Source organism: Caretta caretta, chromosome 18 (genome assembly GCF_965140235.1).
Source record: "Caretta caretta isolate rCarCar2 chromosome 18, rCarCar1.hap1, whole genome shotgun sequence".
Classification (NCBI taxonomy): Eukaryota; Metazoa; Chordata; order Testudines; family Cheloniidae; genus Caretta; species Caretta caretta.
In genome coordinates this window covers 5,059,863-5,077,022 of record NC_134223.1, presented here as the reverse complement: position 1 = coordinate 5,077,022, position 17,160 = coordinate 5,059,863, and the positions used below count along the sequence as shown (strand labels likewise).

At 50.0% G+C, this 17,160-nt stretch overlaps 1 protein-coding gene across 4 annotated transcripts in view; it reads right to left on the bottom strand.

Moving 5' to 3' along the window:
• Positions 1-260: 260 nt before the first annotated feature.
• Positions 261-17,160, bottom strand: part of EPHB2 (EPH receptor B2) — a 273,181-nt gene continuing 256,281 nt past the window's right edge. For all 4 annotated transcript variants that reach the window (XM_048824896.2, XM_048824899.2, XM_048824897.2 and 1 more), the window contains exon 16: positions 261-10,122. In XM_048824896.2, the coding sequence (XP_048680853.1) occupies positions 10,014-10,122 (109 nt within the window). In that variant the 3' untranslated portion in view covers positions 261-10,013. The remainder of the gene's footprint in view (positions 10,123-17,160) is intronic.

Here is a 17,160-nt window from a genome sequence, read left to right as displayed (position 1 = left end):
AATTTGTCAAATTAACAGCCTACATCACTTTACACTTAGGCGAGGGCATGGTGCTACTAATTTTAATTTAATCTAATCTAATCTATCGATCGATCATAAGGATATTTCCCAGGCATGCAGTATGCAGTCATTCTGTGTGTGTCTCTCTAAGGGACCAATACCTTTTGTGGTTCCCTAGTTCAGCATTTACACTGGAGCAATATTACTGAGGAGGGCAAAAGTTGGAAGAGGAGCAAGGAAGGAAAACCAAGAGCAAATGCTTCAAACGTTACAATTCACATTTATTTTGAAAAAATGTTGTGTTAAAAATACTCCTACAAAGGCATTGGAGCAGCAGGTTTCTGTTTCGTTTATAAATACATCCGATTTATTTTATTTTTTTCTGAGGAACATCCAAAGATATTTGACGAAGCCAGGGGAAGCCCTGGTCGGAATGGAAGACACACACCCCTGTGTTACAAGGACCTGCACACTATCTCCCCATTCACGTTTAAAAAAATACAAATACTGTCATGAAAACCATTACATTGTCCACAGGGCCACAGCCAATGTACGAGGGCGAGACAGAGCAAGTAATCAGGATTGGGACTCCCCTTGGGCCCACCAGATAACAAGGTCACTCCATGAGGCAAATGCTGGGTGGCTAATGAGCAGATGGAATACTGATTAGTTACTTGTCTTGGGCAGTCGAAGGGTCCCTCTCCCTCCCAATGAGGGCTTCGCACACTGAGCCACAAGGTTCTGTGATGAAACAAAGACTATTAACCACCTTGTGAGCCAACAGATGAACTAGGAACACAGCAAAATGGACTTTCAGCCACAAACACCTTGTTCCGGAATAATGTCAGCACCTCTTTGTAAGCCTTTCAAACATATCACAGGCTAGAGCTATTCAGCACCTCTCTTTGAAAGGGAAAATCCCCAGCATAGTACGGATCATATGGAAGCATCTGCTGAATGTAGATGCTAACAGGCAAGCAGAGACATTGCCATTACACTCAGCCAGCCTTTCCACTACCGTATGGCTCTTCGCCTCCCTACGGTGTTATCTAGATATGCATTGAAGGATTTCCTTATATGAGGGCAGGTAGTTTCCCCTCTGCATTGCCAATCCTGGCTCTGGGCGCAGAAGTCCAGCAGCAGGGACAGCTGCAGATTCTTCTGGAATGATATTGGTCGCAATAGCTGCCTTTCTGGTAAATGGAGAGGGATGTTTGCTCTCTGCGGTTTCTCAGACGCGCACTGAGATATGAGACTGTGTGTAGTGCTACAGAAAAGGACGTTGAGTCGCCCAACCCAGCCCACTCTACGTTACACTGAGGTCTTGAGGCTCATAATTATTGCTCACCTTCACTGAGCTCCTCACCTGTATCCCAGAGAACAACGATGCCCTCTGGAGCCCGCAATACTTGCTAGGGACCATTCAAGACAAGTCTGATGGCCTCACCCTGAGAGGTGCATTGAAACCCAGCTCTCACTGGGATCAGCAGGAATTGTGGCTGCTCAAAGCAAGGTGCTCATGTCTAGAAGATGGTTGCTACAAGCAAGTCAAGGCTCTTAGTACAATATTCTGCCTTTCTAAAGCATCTAATGGAAGATGGCAAAGAACATGATTAATTAACTAAGCTCAATGCACTCTGGAGGCACAGGGAGGAGAAATTACTTGCACGAGGTCACAGAGCCGGGACAAGACCCAGGGACCTAACACCTAATCCTAGGTTTAACTATTAAATCACTCGCACGGCTCCCCACTCTCCTGGGCTCAGGGAACGGATTGCATCACTTCCCAAAAATACACTCAGATTGTGCTTCTTTGCTCGACCAGCAAGCTGCCCTTTTCACCGACCCATCCCACAGTAAAGAGCATGCAGGGCCTGATCCCAGGATCCTTCACGCTGGGACTAACCAAGTCCTGCAGCACGCTTGCTCCCCACACGCTGCTCCTGACCAGGCGGTGGGGAAGCAAGAGGGCTTAGCTGTGCTGGGGTCACGCAGGAGAAGCCCATGTTAGAGCTGGGAGTGCTCAATAATTCATCTCCCAAGAACATGGATCACTGTTTACAAGGTGGCTGGGACAGTCTGCTCATTTGTCCATGGGGAGCCTGATGGGCTAGGGCCCCTCCCTGTGGCACAGCAGTGGCTGCGAAGGGCCAACAGGTGCATAATATTTAAAACAAGCTGCATCAGCCCTGCTATCCTGACACCCCTTTAAGCTTCCTTGCAGACCCGTCATCCAGGGCAACTTGCTCCCGGAGAGGATGGGCAGCACAGGGAGCCAGGGCACGGAGGTTGTTATGGTTCAGGGGCAAAGCAACCTGGCTTCACTCTTCCATCTGCTTTCCTAGCGGTGTGCAGGCCTGGCCTGAACTGCATCAACACCTGTGTGCTCTGTGGTAGCTCTATAAAGGGAGGAGAGGCCATAAAGAGAAATTAACCAAGGCAGAGAAAAGTTTGGAGCCGATTCCAGAGCTGCAGGGAGCTCGGTGGCAGAGGATCCACCCCAGAGAAGCCAGACTCATGGTTAGCCTCAGACACTGGGCTGGGCAGAAAACCACTCCGCTTTGCAAGACATTTTGGGGGTTAGAATTTTGATTTAATTCCAATTCTGAATGTAAATGAGCCCCTTATAAAATGGCAGTTAGGGACTTGCTTGGGCTGTGGGACAGCTGTTTTCAAACCTGGTTCTGCCTGATTCTCCCAGCTGCTAGGTGAGGGGTACTGGCTGTTCTGGGGTGTCACTCACTCGCTCTCATATCTAGCTGGATCCTAGACCTGAGAAACCTTCACAACAAAATTTCTCTTGAAACCAGTAAGTTTCCTTGGAGCACCCCATTATTCAATGGAAAAAAGTTTAGTTGAATTTTGTTGTCCAGCTTTACCCAGCCCCTTGTATAGTTCTGACATGTCAGAATGGCTGGGGGTTGGGGTGTCACTCTGAATTGCTCGCCCCTTCCCTGACCGGGAGCCCCACCTCATGCTCAGACTGGCCCTCTCTGCCCTCACCCCTTAGAAATTATTTCCTTAAAAAAAGAAAAGAAAAACCCTTTCCTACCAGACCCCCTTTATGCCTGCTTGGGGGTGCTGTGCTGCCCACTCCCTGGGCTGGTGCCCCACCCGCCCTGCCCAATTCCCTTGGGCACTATGGTCCCAGGCACTGCCAGTCCCAAGTGGTGAAAGCTGATGAGATGGGCCTTAAGCAATCCTGAGATTAGAATAAATGCTCAGGGCTGGGTCTGGCTCTGCCTGCTAGTGTGGTGCCTTTGAGGTCCCCTTTCACAGCTTTGGGGTCTCTCTCCATGGCTTTGGGGTGACCTGTCACAATGCTTCTCCACAGATAAAAACTAGGAATTGCACCTTTGTTTTTAGGAAAGCCCAGATTCTCTCATAATCCCAGCACTCCAGAAGCTGGGGCTTTAAAAAAACCCACCAGATATTGTGAGACTCACAGTGAACTCATGAGCTGGCAACACTGTTAAAGCTCGAGGTTTGTTCCCACCCACCGCTCCCAGTGCCAGGGCTTTGCAGAGTTAATGAAGGAGGGCTCCTCACCCAGCTGGGTAGCACCTCAGTGCCTGGCTGGCTGGAGTGATGACAGGGGCAGGTGGGCGTTCAGACTGCCCAGCAGCGGGACCAGTCAAAGCTAAAAGGAAATGCAAGAAAGTGCCTGGGGATGTAAACGGCACCAGCCTTTGCCCTGGAGACGGAGGAGGTGGCAGGCAGCACCATTTCCCTTCTCTACCTCACAGCACCTTGCAGGGTGCTACAGATGGGGTCTGGCAGAAGTGACACCCTGCGAGGAGTCCCCTAACTCCTTCCCTGGCTCCTCCCCCAGGGAGGCATTCAGTGCCAGATCAGCTCACAGCTCCACCCCAGCACTCACCGCCTCCCAGCAGCCAGGCCTGGAGCCTTCAAATCTCCCCAGCTGGCAGGGTGAGCCCATCACCCCCTGCAGGACAGCGCAGCATTACCTGCATGAACCTGCCAGATGGGGGCGCTGCCTGCAGCTGGTTCGCCACGTGGAGCTTGCAGGGGTCTCTGCACAAGCGCACACAGAGCTATTCCAAAGGAAAATATCTGTGTGCAGCAATCAGAGACACAATGATAATACTACCCCCTCACTGCCCTCTGGGCTGGGCCCCTGGCTCAGACCAGCTCCACGGAGGTCACACACAGACTGACAGGGCAGCTTCTTGCTTCCCTCAGGAATTCCCCCAAGGCCTCGTTTTGCATTTTCATGCCCTGAGCTGCAGGTTACAATAGGACAGAAGCAAACATGGGCCAGTCCCTTCTGCAGTGAGCTCAGCCACCCATCCACGCCAGGGGCTGCGCTTTGATAGGCACTGGCACTCTTGTGTGACGGGTGAAGGATGGGCTTTGCCTCCATGACCATCTTTCACCCCTGCACTCCCCAGAGACGACCTACGAAATACTCCAAATCGCTTGCCATCCTGCCCTGTAGGTTTCCTTTAGTTCTCTCCCTGCATTATTTGTTACTAAGGACACCAGTGTGAGAGAGAAACTTGCAGCACCATCACTCGCCCAAGTCAGCATCGACTTTTGTGCTGCAGCACCTGCTGGTGGCTGTGGAGATGATTACGACGCCACAGATCGGGCTTCCTCTGATGCCCAATCTCAGGCAGGCAATCAGGAGCAGGCACAACCGAGCTCTCCAAATCTGAGGACTCTGGCTCCACACAGGCCCCCTTCGGAATACAGAGCAAAGGAGAGGAATGGAAAAGCTGTCCCTCCTCAGCCTCTCTGGGGTGTTTCCCCAGGAACGGCCAGTGAAGCTAACCTCGATAGCAGACGTGATCCATTGTTGCTGGCAGAACAGCCCAGACCCAAGAGATGGACTGCCGTATGGGTGGATGCGTTCCTGCCACATTTAGGACCAAACATTGATAAAACACCCCCTTCCGTTCAGCTGTAAAAATACCTCACCTTTGGAACAACCCCGTACTGGTGATTTCCTCCCTCTTCCCCGGCTCTGTTTTACACTCTAGATGGATCCAGCCTTGCGGGTTACTCCTGCCATCCCAGCTAGACTGTGATCTTCTACAATAGTTTTCCATGCAGTGACTGTGTAAGTGACAAGGTGATCACTGCTTTCCTCTTTGCCTTGCACTGGTGATTACTTTATCTGCTCTACTGCAAATGGGTCTCCTCTTGCTTACGCTGGTGTAAATCTGAGCTAGTCCAGTGAAGCCACCAGGGCTACCCTAGTGTACAAGTGTAAGGGAGAGCAGGAACCAGCCCTTTCACTTGTGTACTACGACAATTAACTGATACCACTATACAATGAACTAATGCTGTTGTGAGCAACACGCACCTAGCTCCTGGGGGTGCCCCAGTACTGGAAGTTACTGGTCACTATTTGGTGGGTAAGTGCTCAGAATACATAAAGAACCTAACTGAGCAACTCCTCAGCTGACGTAAGTTGGCACAGCCCCTTTGATTTCAATGGCGTTTTGTCCATTGACAGCAATTGAGGATCTGGCCCACAGTTTCTTATCTTTGAGACATGAGACAAAAAGATGAATCCCTGAATGGTGAACCCACCCCCAACGGCCCCTATATCTCCATCCTCCACTGTGGCTGAGAGGAAGCAAGTGCTCATGGCAGAGCTATAATGAAAGTGCTTCCGAGTTTATTTTTCTTTTACTCCAAAGTAGCTCTTAGCCATTAATTCAACTTACAGAGCTGGAGGTGAAAGCTAAGAGTTGCTTGTTAAATATAAAGAGAAGGAGTACTTGTAGCACCTTAGAGACTAACCAATTTATTAGTCTCTAAGGTGCCACAAGTACTCCTTTTCTTTTTGCGAATACAGACTAACACGGCTGCTACTTTGAAACTTGTTAAATATGACACCCTTGGGATTCTGGTACCCTGGCATCAGCACCCTCCATCCTACTCTTTCTGGTCCTTGCTGCTCAGTTATGGTATCGACACCATGGGTGGGTCATTGCTTGACATTTTTATTGCTATTTTCAACATAACTTTGGAATTCCAACTTAAATTCTCCTGCCAGACACCATCATTACTGATGCAAGGCAGGCTGTAGCAGCTGGAAGATGGACTGTAAGAAGCTGGAGGAAGAAAACCCTAGATCTGGAAGCTGGGCTGGACGGCTGGAGGGAAACAGCCAAATTGCAACAAGCTGACTGACAAACTCAGCAAGATGAAATTGCTAAAAGATATACACACCACCACTCCATTGTGTCACAGTGTCCACGTTACTTTTTCACTTGTTACCTGCTCTCTGTTTGAAGCTGATTTTTGCCACTATAAGAATGTTTCACAATAGTATGTTTTACACCCATGAAATGCAATTGTTTTGAAGTCACCCCAGTGGCTCTCTGCTTTCCTAGGAGCAGACCCTACCTCCGAAAGCATTACCAGGCAAGGGGGCGGGTGAGGAATGTTGGACGGTGGCTCCTCATGTTCTCAGCTGGAGAGCTGCAGAGAGAAATGGTGCATTATTCGTTCTTTCCATTTCTGTCTCATTCTCCGCTCGTCCCAGGTAAGCGGTCACCGTGACGCCTGGCATTAACAGACCAGAAAACATGCACTTCTTGGGTTGACACTGTGTGATTTTTGGTCCAGGGAAGAAATGACGATGCACCTTTCTGCCTTGCCACCGCTCAGGCCAACTCCGGCATCCACTGCTCTGTACAATCCTTTCTTTCACAGTGGGTGGGGTCAGGCAATTAGATGTGCATAATGCCAGTTGGCGGGTGAAGAGCAGGTTTAGTGCATCAAGGCAGAACATCGCCCAGTGGACACGATCATAAGCTCTCCCCAGAGCCCTGTCCGAAGGTGACCGACTGTGAGGGCTGCAGCATGGCCATCACTCCTACTGAGTTCATGGAAGCATGTAATGGGTGGCCCAGAACAGTCAAGCATTGTCTGGGAAAGCCAACGCAAGCGCATCATGTGATCATTCCAGATGGTTGCCCCATTGGAATTTGCTGGTGGGTTTTTTACAGAGGCAGCTCTCCTCGCACTCAAAAGCGTTCCTTGTTCACATAGCAGCTGGCTGACTATGGCTATACGATTTAGTACAGCCCTGTGCGTCCGTCCCCTGGGGATGGCACTGAGCAGCCTCGTCCGATACCTTTGGGCGACACTGATGAGCTCTCCCGTGTTAAAATGTAGCGCTTGCAGTGGAAGAGAGAGCTGCAGTAAGGAAGCATTTCTCTCTGATGCTCTGCTCACCCATCTATCACAGTCTGTGCGGAGAGGCCTCCATTTTCCCAGTACGCCCCTGGCAAGCACTAGGAATGTTCCAGCTGACACACTGTCTCTTGTGTGCCAATCCTGTAACGCTAGATCACACAGTTCTCAGGTATGCTGCTTGTTAAACACAGGGCCCGTTTACACACACACCAGTTGAATACACAGATAAAGACTGACTGGACTGTGTGTCAGAACGCAGAACAGACAGCTGACACTCCCGGGCCCCCAGGAGCCTAAGCACGCCTGGCGTTACTTCAGTCTGCTTCCATTGCTTCTTTCTCACCCCAATCATCAGAGACTTGGCCAAATTCTATTCTCCGTGAAATCTGGAGCGGTGCCATTCATTTCAGAGCAGTTGCTCTGAATTGACACGGAGGTCACTGAGAACTACGGCCTGGCCCAGCTACAGAGGTCCCCAGAATACCAGTGATTGTTTGGCCATCAGGCCATGTAAAAACCAGCCCCAGTGTCTAGACACATTTCAGATGAACGGACCCTTGAGAGGCAGACTTTGCATTTCAGGCTCCTGCTGCTGTAGCTGTGCACCAAACACACCAGAGAGAACAGAGCTGAGCAGAGGGGTGACCCAAAGCTCACTGGGACCTGTCTCTCAGCCATGTTTTGTCTCCCAGTCAAATCTTAAGGGGAAAACGTTAAGTATTTTGTACAGGGCTTTACATATTTTATAAAGACTCCAGTACAAGCCTGCGTGACCCAGGAGGGTGAGCCACACATAGGATTCTCTTCACAGCACATGCTTTGCCCTCTTGGCTTCAGCCACTGGAAAATAATCCAGACTAGCTCCCTGTGAACACGTCTTCAAGGCCCTGTACTGCTGCAAAGCAAAGGTGTTCCTCCATGAAAGACATGGTGACCCTGGGCGCAGCCTGAGGAATGCCGAGTGATACCGCACATGCCCAGAAGGACACAGAATGATGAAAGCTCCAAGAGCAAATGCAAGCATTTGCGCTCATGCACTGCCCTACGATTTGTCCAGTGTCCAGGGGTTTGTTCTGTAACTAAAGCCTCTGTGTCAGTTCTTTATAACCCCCCTGACTGACTGGTCGGCTGGTTTGGTCTGGGGAGGAACCTGCCTGCTGTGGGCACTTGGCCAGACCTATTTGTTCACGAGTTTTCGCTTTTGCTGTTTTGGCCTCCCCTAGATGTGGTGGCTGAGAACGAAGCCTTTGGCACGTGAAGCAGCTCCTGAGGCAGGGGCTGAGCATCTGAGTGCATAGAGAGCAGCCACACGGCATTAGGTATCACAGTGAATGATTTACAGCCTGGCCTGTGACAGCGTCCCCACTCTGAGAAACCTTCTGCCAGGATATTGGCGGCTGCCCTTAGTGCATCCCCCCACCCCTTCTTTTCTCACAGCTGGTAGGATCAGCATAACTCTTCGGGTCTCACCTCCCTAAACAGTCCTGCGTCTCCAAAGGGCTCTGATCATGAGCTGTGGAATGACCCCTCTTTCCCCATCCACAAACCCCTCCATAACCCTGCCCTGCCCTGCAGCAGCAGCCCCAGCTGGGCAGGTGGTTATTTCAGCCAGACACCCAGCAGCTAGAAACAGCTGTCAGGCAATGGAAATTACAAAATAACTAACGAGCAAACAGGAGGAAATGTGAATATAAAAAATCTTGCCCTTGGCGTATTGTCTAGTCAGTAAGCTGCAATTCTCCTTCCACAGGGAGAAGGTTCAAGTTCTGGAGAGATACGAAGCCTGGAAATGTCAGTTCCTTTTCATAAAAAAACCCAACCAACCAAAAAACAAAATCCATTCCCCAAACCACAAATTGTTGTAAACAAACAAGGTCAAAGGACAAATTTCCAAACAACGACAACAGAAAAATAAATGGACACGTCAGCATTTGTAATCAAAAACTACTACATACTGTACTTGGGAAGTCTTCTGAGAAAAGGTCATTGGCAACTAGTGAGGCGATCACTAAAAGTCTTGTGCATATGATATGTATGAGACAATGATGCCATTGGAGGGGTGGATGGGAAGACCCTCTGGAAAACGCGTCACTCACTAAACCGTTCCATGTCAAGCGAAAATAAGAGCTCTAAAAAGGATTGGTTTCCCCATCCCCCACTCCCAGTGGGTTCAAGGTTCCTGCTCATCTGCAGGAAAAAAGAATCTTCTTGTCTCAGTTTGTTTATTTTACAAAAATCTTCAGCTTTGCAAAAGTTTGCCACTTTTCAGATGCGCTTGGTCCATTACATGGCAAGAACTTCTCAGCTCTCTCTCTCTCCCTGTGATTTGCCAGCTGGGGGCTTTCGGGGATGACTGCTGGCTGCAGGATAACCCCAGAGTCACCATCCCAAGGGAGAAACGGAGGAGCGCTTCCCATGTCTTCACTTGGCTTTCATCTCCTTGACAAAGTCTCTTTGCTCCAGAGGTGTCTGAGGCCTGCTGAAGCAGCCTTGTGCAGGAAGAAAATGAAAGGATCTGCTCTTTTATCTCCCTTTGGAGACTCCTGTGGATCTCAGAGCCCTTTTCAAAAATGCCATTGCTTTATTATTATTATTTTTAAAAAATATTTCATAGTTTCCCCCAAAATATTTGTCTTCCTTGTTCCCTTTTTCCATTGCTTAAATTCTAGAAGCTCTTGGCAACCTTTTGTTGTCAGGATGTTTCTTCCTGTTGCCATGATCCTTAGAGCAGCTGCCTGTCTATGGTGAATGCAGAACACTCAAGAACTGGAGCTTGGACGTACAGGGGCAAAGGGGAGAAGGGCCTTGAGGAAGAGGAGTGTGAGGACGTGTGAACATCAAACCTCCACAGATTGGATCTGATTCATCTGTGCTCGCATCACTTGGATACTGTTCAGAATTTTCTTCTGATGGCCTGCTAAAGTGACCCCGACTCGCAGAATGTCCCTTTGGAATAAAAACAAATACACAATAAAGGCCAGTAAGGAACCCTGTTCAGACACAGAACAAACCCATATGCTGAACATGCATCTGCAGAGCTTTCTTGAGGAAGCTGGGAGTCTTAGGGTTGCTTCTATTAAACTATTACTACAGAAATGTAACAGGTTAAACTGGATTTTGTCTCTCACTCAGAGCCCCGGTACTTTGTCTGTCTCTAAGTCTCTCCCTAGCCTACTTCTCCTAGCCTCTGCACTTCCTGTTAGGTAGCTGCAGTATGCCCAAGATGGTCTATGCCACACACTATATTCAGAACTGACGACTAACAGCTCATTCCCATGTTCAGAGCTCTGCAAATCACTGAACTGCAACAAATGACGTGAATTTGTTGCTGATGGAAGGTGGAGGACTGACAGCCCTGGAGGATAGGTTCAGCAATGGCTATTAGCCAAGATGGTCAGGGATGCAACCCCATGCTCTGGGTGTTCCTATGCCTCTGACTGCCAGAAGCTGGGAGCGGACTACAGGGGATGGATCACTCGATAATTGCCCTGTTCTGTTCATTCCCTCTGAAGCACCTGGCACTGCCTACTGTCAGAAGACAGGACACTTGGCTAGAAGGACCGCTGGTCTGAGCCAGTGTGGCTGTTCTTATGTCATCTCGCTCTCTCATCACATTTTGGTCCTTCAGTTTTCACATTAGTAACATGGGGATCATGACACTGACCTTTGTTTGCAAGGCACTTTGAGGTCTCTTTATGGAAAACATTACATTAGTATTCATGTTTATTATCGTCTGTGTATTCTGATGGGTCCCATTGCCATCACATACATGAATCTGATGGAAGCTGCCTGGGCTGTGCATCATATTGTACCTCAGCTCCATCCCAAGGGATCCTTCTCTAAGACAGCCGGGCTTTTGCTCTTTAGCGTCTCTAAGGGGAGCGCCAACAAGGATGGCAAGTTAGTGCCAATGCTGAAGATTTTGTGTGTGGGCACCCAGGACCTTCCCACTAGGACTGGGGCCAGCAGCTCATTTCACACAAGTTGCTGCATGGCTGGCTGTCGGACAGGAACCATCTGTGGTCACTGCCAAGCTGCTGCATCCCCAGTGGGGGCAAGGAGGCTCCTGTCCCCCGGCTAATCCTGTCTATTTCTCCTGGCCAGGATTTCCACGGCCTGAACCATTGGCTATTAGGGGATTTGTTTTTATCAGAAAAAGTCATGCTTGTGAATTCTATGCCTGAGGCTCTACACAAGTCCCAGGGAAGCAGGGGGCTGGCACTACAAAGGACATATTACTGTAGATGGTGAATTCCCTGTTGTAAATCAGATGCTCTCCATTCGACTGTTGTCACACCACCGCCTGGACATGCTGGGGCCAAACACGTGAGGCAAGGGACTGCAGGACCATTCCTCCAGCACAGAAGCCACGTAGGGCAGCTTGCACTGGCCCTTTGCTACCTCCAGTCACAAGCCAACGGTGAGTGGGGGCAGGAGAGCAGCCAGCTGAGCAGGCTGCGCACACTCAAGCAGCCCTCTGCCTGCGCCTTCTGAGACAGCCCAATGGGGAGACTCCCAACACAGCAGTACCCAAGGCCCCAGCAGCCCTGGCATTCCCCAGACTCTCAGACAGCATCCTCTGCACTAACATCCCGAAGGAAATCTGGGATTGGTGAGTATCCGAGTGCGTGTTTGCTGAGTGAGCATCCGAGTGCGTGTTTGCTGGGAGGGCAGTTTGAAAGCCTGAGCGAGTGCCTGATTGGGTGGTAGCCTGCAGGGGGCGGGTATTAGGAGTGTCTGTTTGTTTGTTTCAGGGAAGCCTGGCTGTTTAAAAATAGCCAGAGCTCCGCGAACCAGCTGAGCGGCAGCGAACCAGCAGAGCAGGTTCTGGGAGTTCGCCTGGAGTGAGCCCAGTGAGGCTTACATCTTGCCAGCTTCTCTGAGGAAGCTCATAGTAGGAAGGTGATATGGTGGGGGGGGAGGGGTTCAGCTATTGTGACCTGCACTGGATATGCCATGTTTGTCTTTCTTCCACAGAAGCGACTTATTCTGTACAAAGTGCAAGCTAGTATCCATATTGGAAGAGAAGATCGAAGGTCTGGAGCAACAGATATCGACCCTGCGTTGCATATGAGAATCTGAGGATTTTCTGGACAAAAGTCAGGATATGCTTCTACGGGCACAAAGCTCTAAAGATTTAGAGCAGGTTGCACAGCAGAGCCAAGAGGCCAGTGAGGAAGCTTGGCGACATGTGACCTCCAGAAGAAGAAGGGGGAATGTCCAGGTACCAGCAACGCAGACACAGGTAAGTAACCGTTTTCATGTTCTCTCCACAGGTACCATTGCGGAGAGTGGACCAGATGATACGTCTGGGGGGAGAAAGCAGAAGGAGACTCCGCTGGTTGGAAGGCATGAGATGCACTGTCCTGAGGTTGGGGGTTCCACGACCACCACTCCCAAGAGAAGGAGGCGGTGGTGGTGGTCGGGGACTCTCTCCTCAGGGGGACTGAGTCATTTATCTGCCGCCCTGACGGGAAAACAGAGAAGTCTGCTGCTTGCCAGGGGCTAAGATTCGCGATGTGACGGAAAGACTGCCGAGACTCATCAAGCCCTCGGATCGCTACCCCTTCCTGCTTCTCCACGTGGGCACCAATGATACTGCCAAGAATGACCTTGAGCGGATCACTGCGGACTACGTAGCTCTGGGAAGAAGGATAAAGGAGTTTGAGGCGCAAGTGGTCTTCTCGTCCATCCTCCCCGTGGAAGGAAAAGGCCTGGGTAGAGACCGTCGAATCGTGGAAGTCAATGAATGGCTACGCAGGTGGTGTCGGAGAGAAGGCTTTGGATTCTTTGACCATGGGATGGTGTTCCATGAAGGAGGAGTGCTGGGCAGAGACGGGCTCCACCTAACGAAGAGAGGGAAGAGCATCTTTGCGAACCTAGTGAGGAGGGCTTTAAACTAGGTTCAGTGGGGAAAGGAGACCAAAGCCCTGAGGTAAGTGGGCAAGCGGGATACCGGGGGGAAGCACAGGCAGGAACATCTGTGAGGGGAGGGCTCCTACCTCATACTGAGAATGAGGGGCGATCAGCAGGTTATCTCAAGTGCCTGTATACAAATGCACAAAGCCTTGGAAACAAGCAGGGAGAACTGGAGGTCCTGGTGATGTCAAGGAATTATGACATGATTGGAATAACAGAGACTTGGTGGGATAACTCACATGACTGGAGTACTGTCATGGATGGTTATAAACTGTTCAGGAAGGACAGGCAGGGCAGAAAAGGTGGGGAGTAGCACTGTATGTAAGGGAGCAGTATGACTGCTCAGAGCTCAGGTACAAAACTGCAGAAAAACCTGAGAGTCTCTGGATTAAGTTTAGAAGTGTGAGCAACAAGAGTGATGTAGTGGTGGGAGTCTGCTATAGACCACCGGACCAGGGGGATCAGGTGGATGAGGCTTTCTTCCGGCAGCTCGCAGAAGCTACTAGATCGCACGCCCTGGTTCTCATGGGTGACTTTAATTTTCCTGATATCTGCTGGGAGAGCAATACAGCGGTGCATAGACAATCCAGGAAGTTTTTGGAAAATGTAGGGGACAATTTCCTGGTGCAAGTGCTGGAGGAGCCAACTATGGGGGGCGCTTTTCTTGACCTGCTGCTCACAAACCGGGAAGAATTATCAGTGGAAGCAAAAGTGGATGGGAATCTGGGAGGCAGTGACCATGAGTTGGTCGAGTTCAGGATCCTGACACAGGGAAGAAAGGTAAGCAGCAGAAAACGGACCCTGGACTTCAGGAAAGCAGACTTCGACTCCCTCAGGGAACTGATGGGAAGGATCCCCTGGGGGACTAACATGAAGGGGAAAGGAGTCCAGGAGAGCTGGCTGTATTTCAAGGAATCCCTATTGAGGTTACAGGGACAAACCATCCCGATGTGTCGAAAGAATAGTAAATATGGCAGGCGACCAGCTTGGCTTAACGGTGAAATCCTTGCGGATCTTAAGCATAAAAAAGAAGCTTACAAGAAGTGAAAGATTGGACAAATGACCAGGGATGAGTATAAAAATATTGCTCGGGCATGTAGGAATGAAATCAGGAGGGCCAAATCACAACTGGAGCTGCAGCTAGCAAGAGATGTTAAGAGTAACAAGAAGGGTTTCTTCACGTATGTTGGCAACAAGAAGAAAGCCAAGGAAACTGTGGGCCCCTTACTGAATGAGGGAGGCAACCTAGTGACAGAGGATGTGGAAAAAGCTAATGTACTCAATGCTTTCTTTGCCTCTGTCTTCACAAACAAGGTCAGCTCCCAGACTGCTGCGCTGGGCAACACAGCATGGGGAGTAGGTGGCCAGCCCTCTGTGGAGAAAGAGGTGGTTAGGGAGTATTTAGAAAAGCTGGACGTGCACAAGTCCATGGGGCTGGATGCGTTGCATCCGAGAGTGCTAAAGGAATTGGTGGCTGTGATTGCAGAGCCATTGGCCATTATCTTTGAAAACTCGTGGCAAACGGGGGAAGTCCTGGATGACTGGAAAAAGGCTAATGTAGTGCCAATCTTTAAAAAAGGGAAGAAGGAGGATCCTGGGAACTACAGGCCAGTCAGCCTCACCTCAGTCCCCGGAAAAATCATGCAGCAGGTCCTCAAGGAATCTCTCCTGAAGCACTTACACAAGAGGAAAGTGATCAGGAACAGTCAGCATGGATTCACCAAGGGAAGGTCATGCCTGACTAATCTAATCGCCTTCTATGATGAGATTACTGGTTCTGTGGATGAAGGGAAAGCCTTGGATGTATTGTTTCTTGACTTTAGCAAAGCTTTCGACACGGTCTCCCACAGTATTCTTGTCAGCAAGTTAAAGAAGTATGGGCTGGATGAATGCACTATAAGGTGGGGAGAAAGTTGGCTAGATTGTCGGGCTCAAGGGGTAGTGATCAATGGCTCCATGTCTAGTTGGCAGCCGGTATCAAGTGGAGGGGCCCAAGGGTCGGTCCTGGGGCCGGTTTTGTTCAATATCTTCATAAATGATCTGGAGGATGGTATGGATTGCACTCTCAGCAAATTTGCGGATGATACTAAACTAGGAGGAGTGGTAGATACGGTGGCAGGTAGGGATAGGATACAGAGGGACCTAGACAAATTGGAGCATTGGGCCAAAAGAAATCTGATGAGGTTCAACAAGGATAAGTGCAGCGTCCTGCACTTAGGATGGAAGAATCCAATGCTCCGCTACAGACTAGGGACCGAATGGCTCGGCAGCAGTTCTGCAGAAAAGGACCTAGGGGTGACAGTGGATGAGAAGCTGGATATGAGTCAGTGTGCCCTTGTTGCCAAGAAGGCCAATGGCATTTTGGGATGTATAAGTAGGGGCATAGCGAGCGGATCGAGGGATGTGATCGTCCCCCTCTATTCGACATTGGTGAGGCCTCATCTGGAGTACTGTGTCCAGTTTTGGGCCCCACACTACAAGAAGGATGTGGATAAATTGGAGAGAGTCCAGCAAAGGCCAACAAAAATGATTAGGGGTCTGGAACACATGACTTACGAGGAGAGGCTGAGGGAACTGAGATTGTTTAGTCTGCAGAAGAGAAGAATGAGGGGGGATTTGATAGCTGCTTTCAACTACCTGAGAGGTGGTTCCAAAGAGGATGGTTCTAGACTATTCTCAGTGGTAGAAGAGGACAGGACAAGGAGTAATGGTCTCAAGTTGCAGTTGGGGAGATTTAGGTTGGATATTAGGAAAAACTTTTTCACTAGGAGGGTGGTGAAACACTGGAATGCGTTACCTAGGGAGGTGGTAGAATCTCCTTCCTTAGAAGTTTTTAAGGTCAGGCTTGACAAAGCCCCGGCTGGGATGATTTAATTGGGGATTGGTCCTGCTTTGAGCAGGGGGTTGGACAAGATGATTTCCTGAGGTCCCTTCCAACCCTGATATTCTATGATTCTATGACTTCTGGGTGCTGGCTCTACATGGACCTTCCCTCCCTTCCTGCACTGACAGATACCGCTCAGACTCCCAGCACCCTTTACTGCACCACAAGATCCAAAATAGGCATCTCTAAAACCCTCAGCTCCCAGCCTCCCCAGTCTTTGCAGGGGTGGGGCAGGCTTTCCTGGAGCCATGGGATCTGGAAGTGCGGGCCCCCCCAGCAACCTGGCAGGCAGGCTGCTGAGGACCCAGGAAGCGAACCTGGTGGGGAACTCGGCAGCTTTCAAAACCTGCCTGGGCAAAGTCAGAACTTCGGCAAAACTGAACCATCCCCAAGAAACGTTTCAAATCCACTGACTCAGCAACCAGCTCTGTATACGGTCATCTGCAGCTTCTCAGCCCAGAATCATAGGATCATAGAATCATAGAATATCAGGGTTGGAAGGGACCTCAGGAGGTCATCTCGTCCAACCCCCTGCTCAAAGCAGGACCAATCCCCAATTAAATCATCCCAGCCAGGGCTTTGTCAAGCCTGACCTTAAAAGCTTCTAAGGAAGGAGATTCTACCACCCCCCTAGGTAATGCATTCCAGTGTTTCACCACCCTCTTAGTGAAAAAGTTTTTCCTAATATCCAACCTAAACCTCCCCCACTGCAACTTGAGACCATTACTCCTTGTCCTGTCCTCTTCTACCACTGAGAATAGTCTAGATCCATCCTCTTTGGCACCCCCTTTCAGGTAGTTGAAAGCAGCTATCAAATCCCCCCTCATTCTTCTCTTCTGCAGGCTAAACAATCCCAGTTCCCTCAGCCTCTCCTCATAAGTCATGTGTTCCAGACCCCTAATCATTTTTGTTGCCCTTCGCTGGACTCTCTCCAATTTATCCACATCCTTCTTGTAGTGTGGGGCCCAAAACTGGACACAGTACTCCAGATGAGGCCTCACCAATGTCGAATAGAGGGGGACGATCACGTCCCTCGATCTGCTGGCAATGCCCCTACGTATACATCCCAAAATGCCATTGGCCTTCTTGGCAACAAGGGCACACTGTTGACTCATATCCAGCTTCTCGTCCACTGTCACCCCTAGGTCCTTTTCCGCAGAACTGCTGCCGAGCCATTCGGT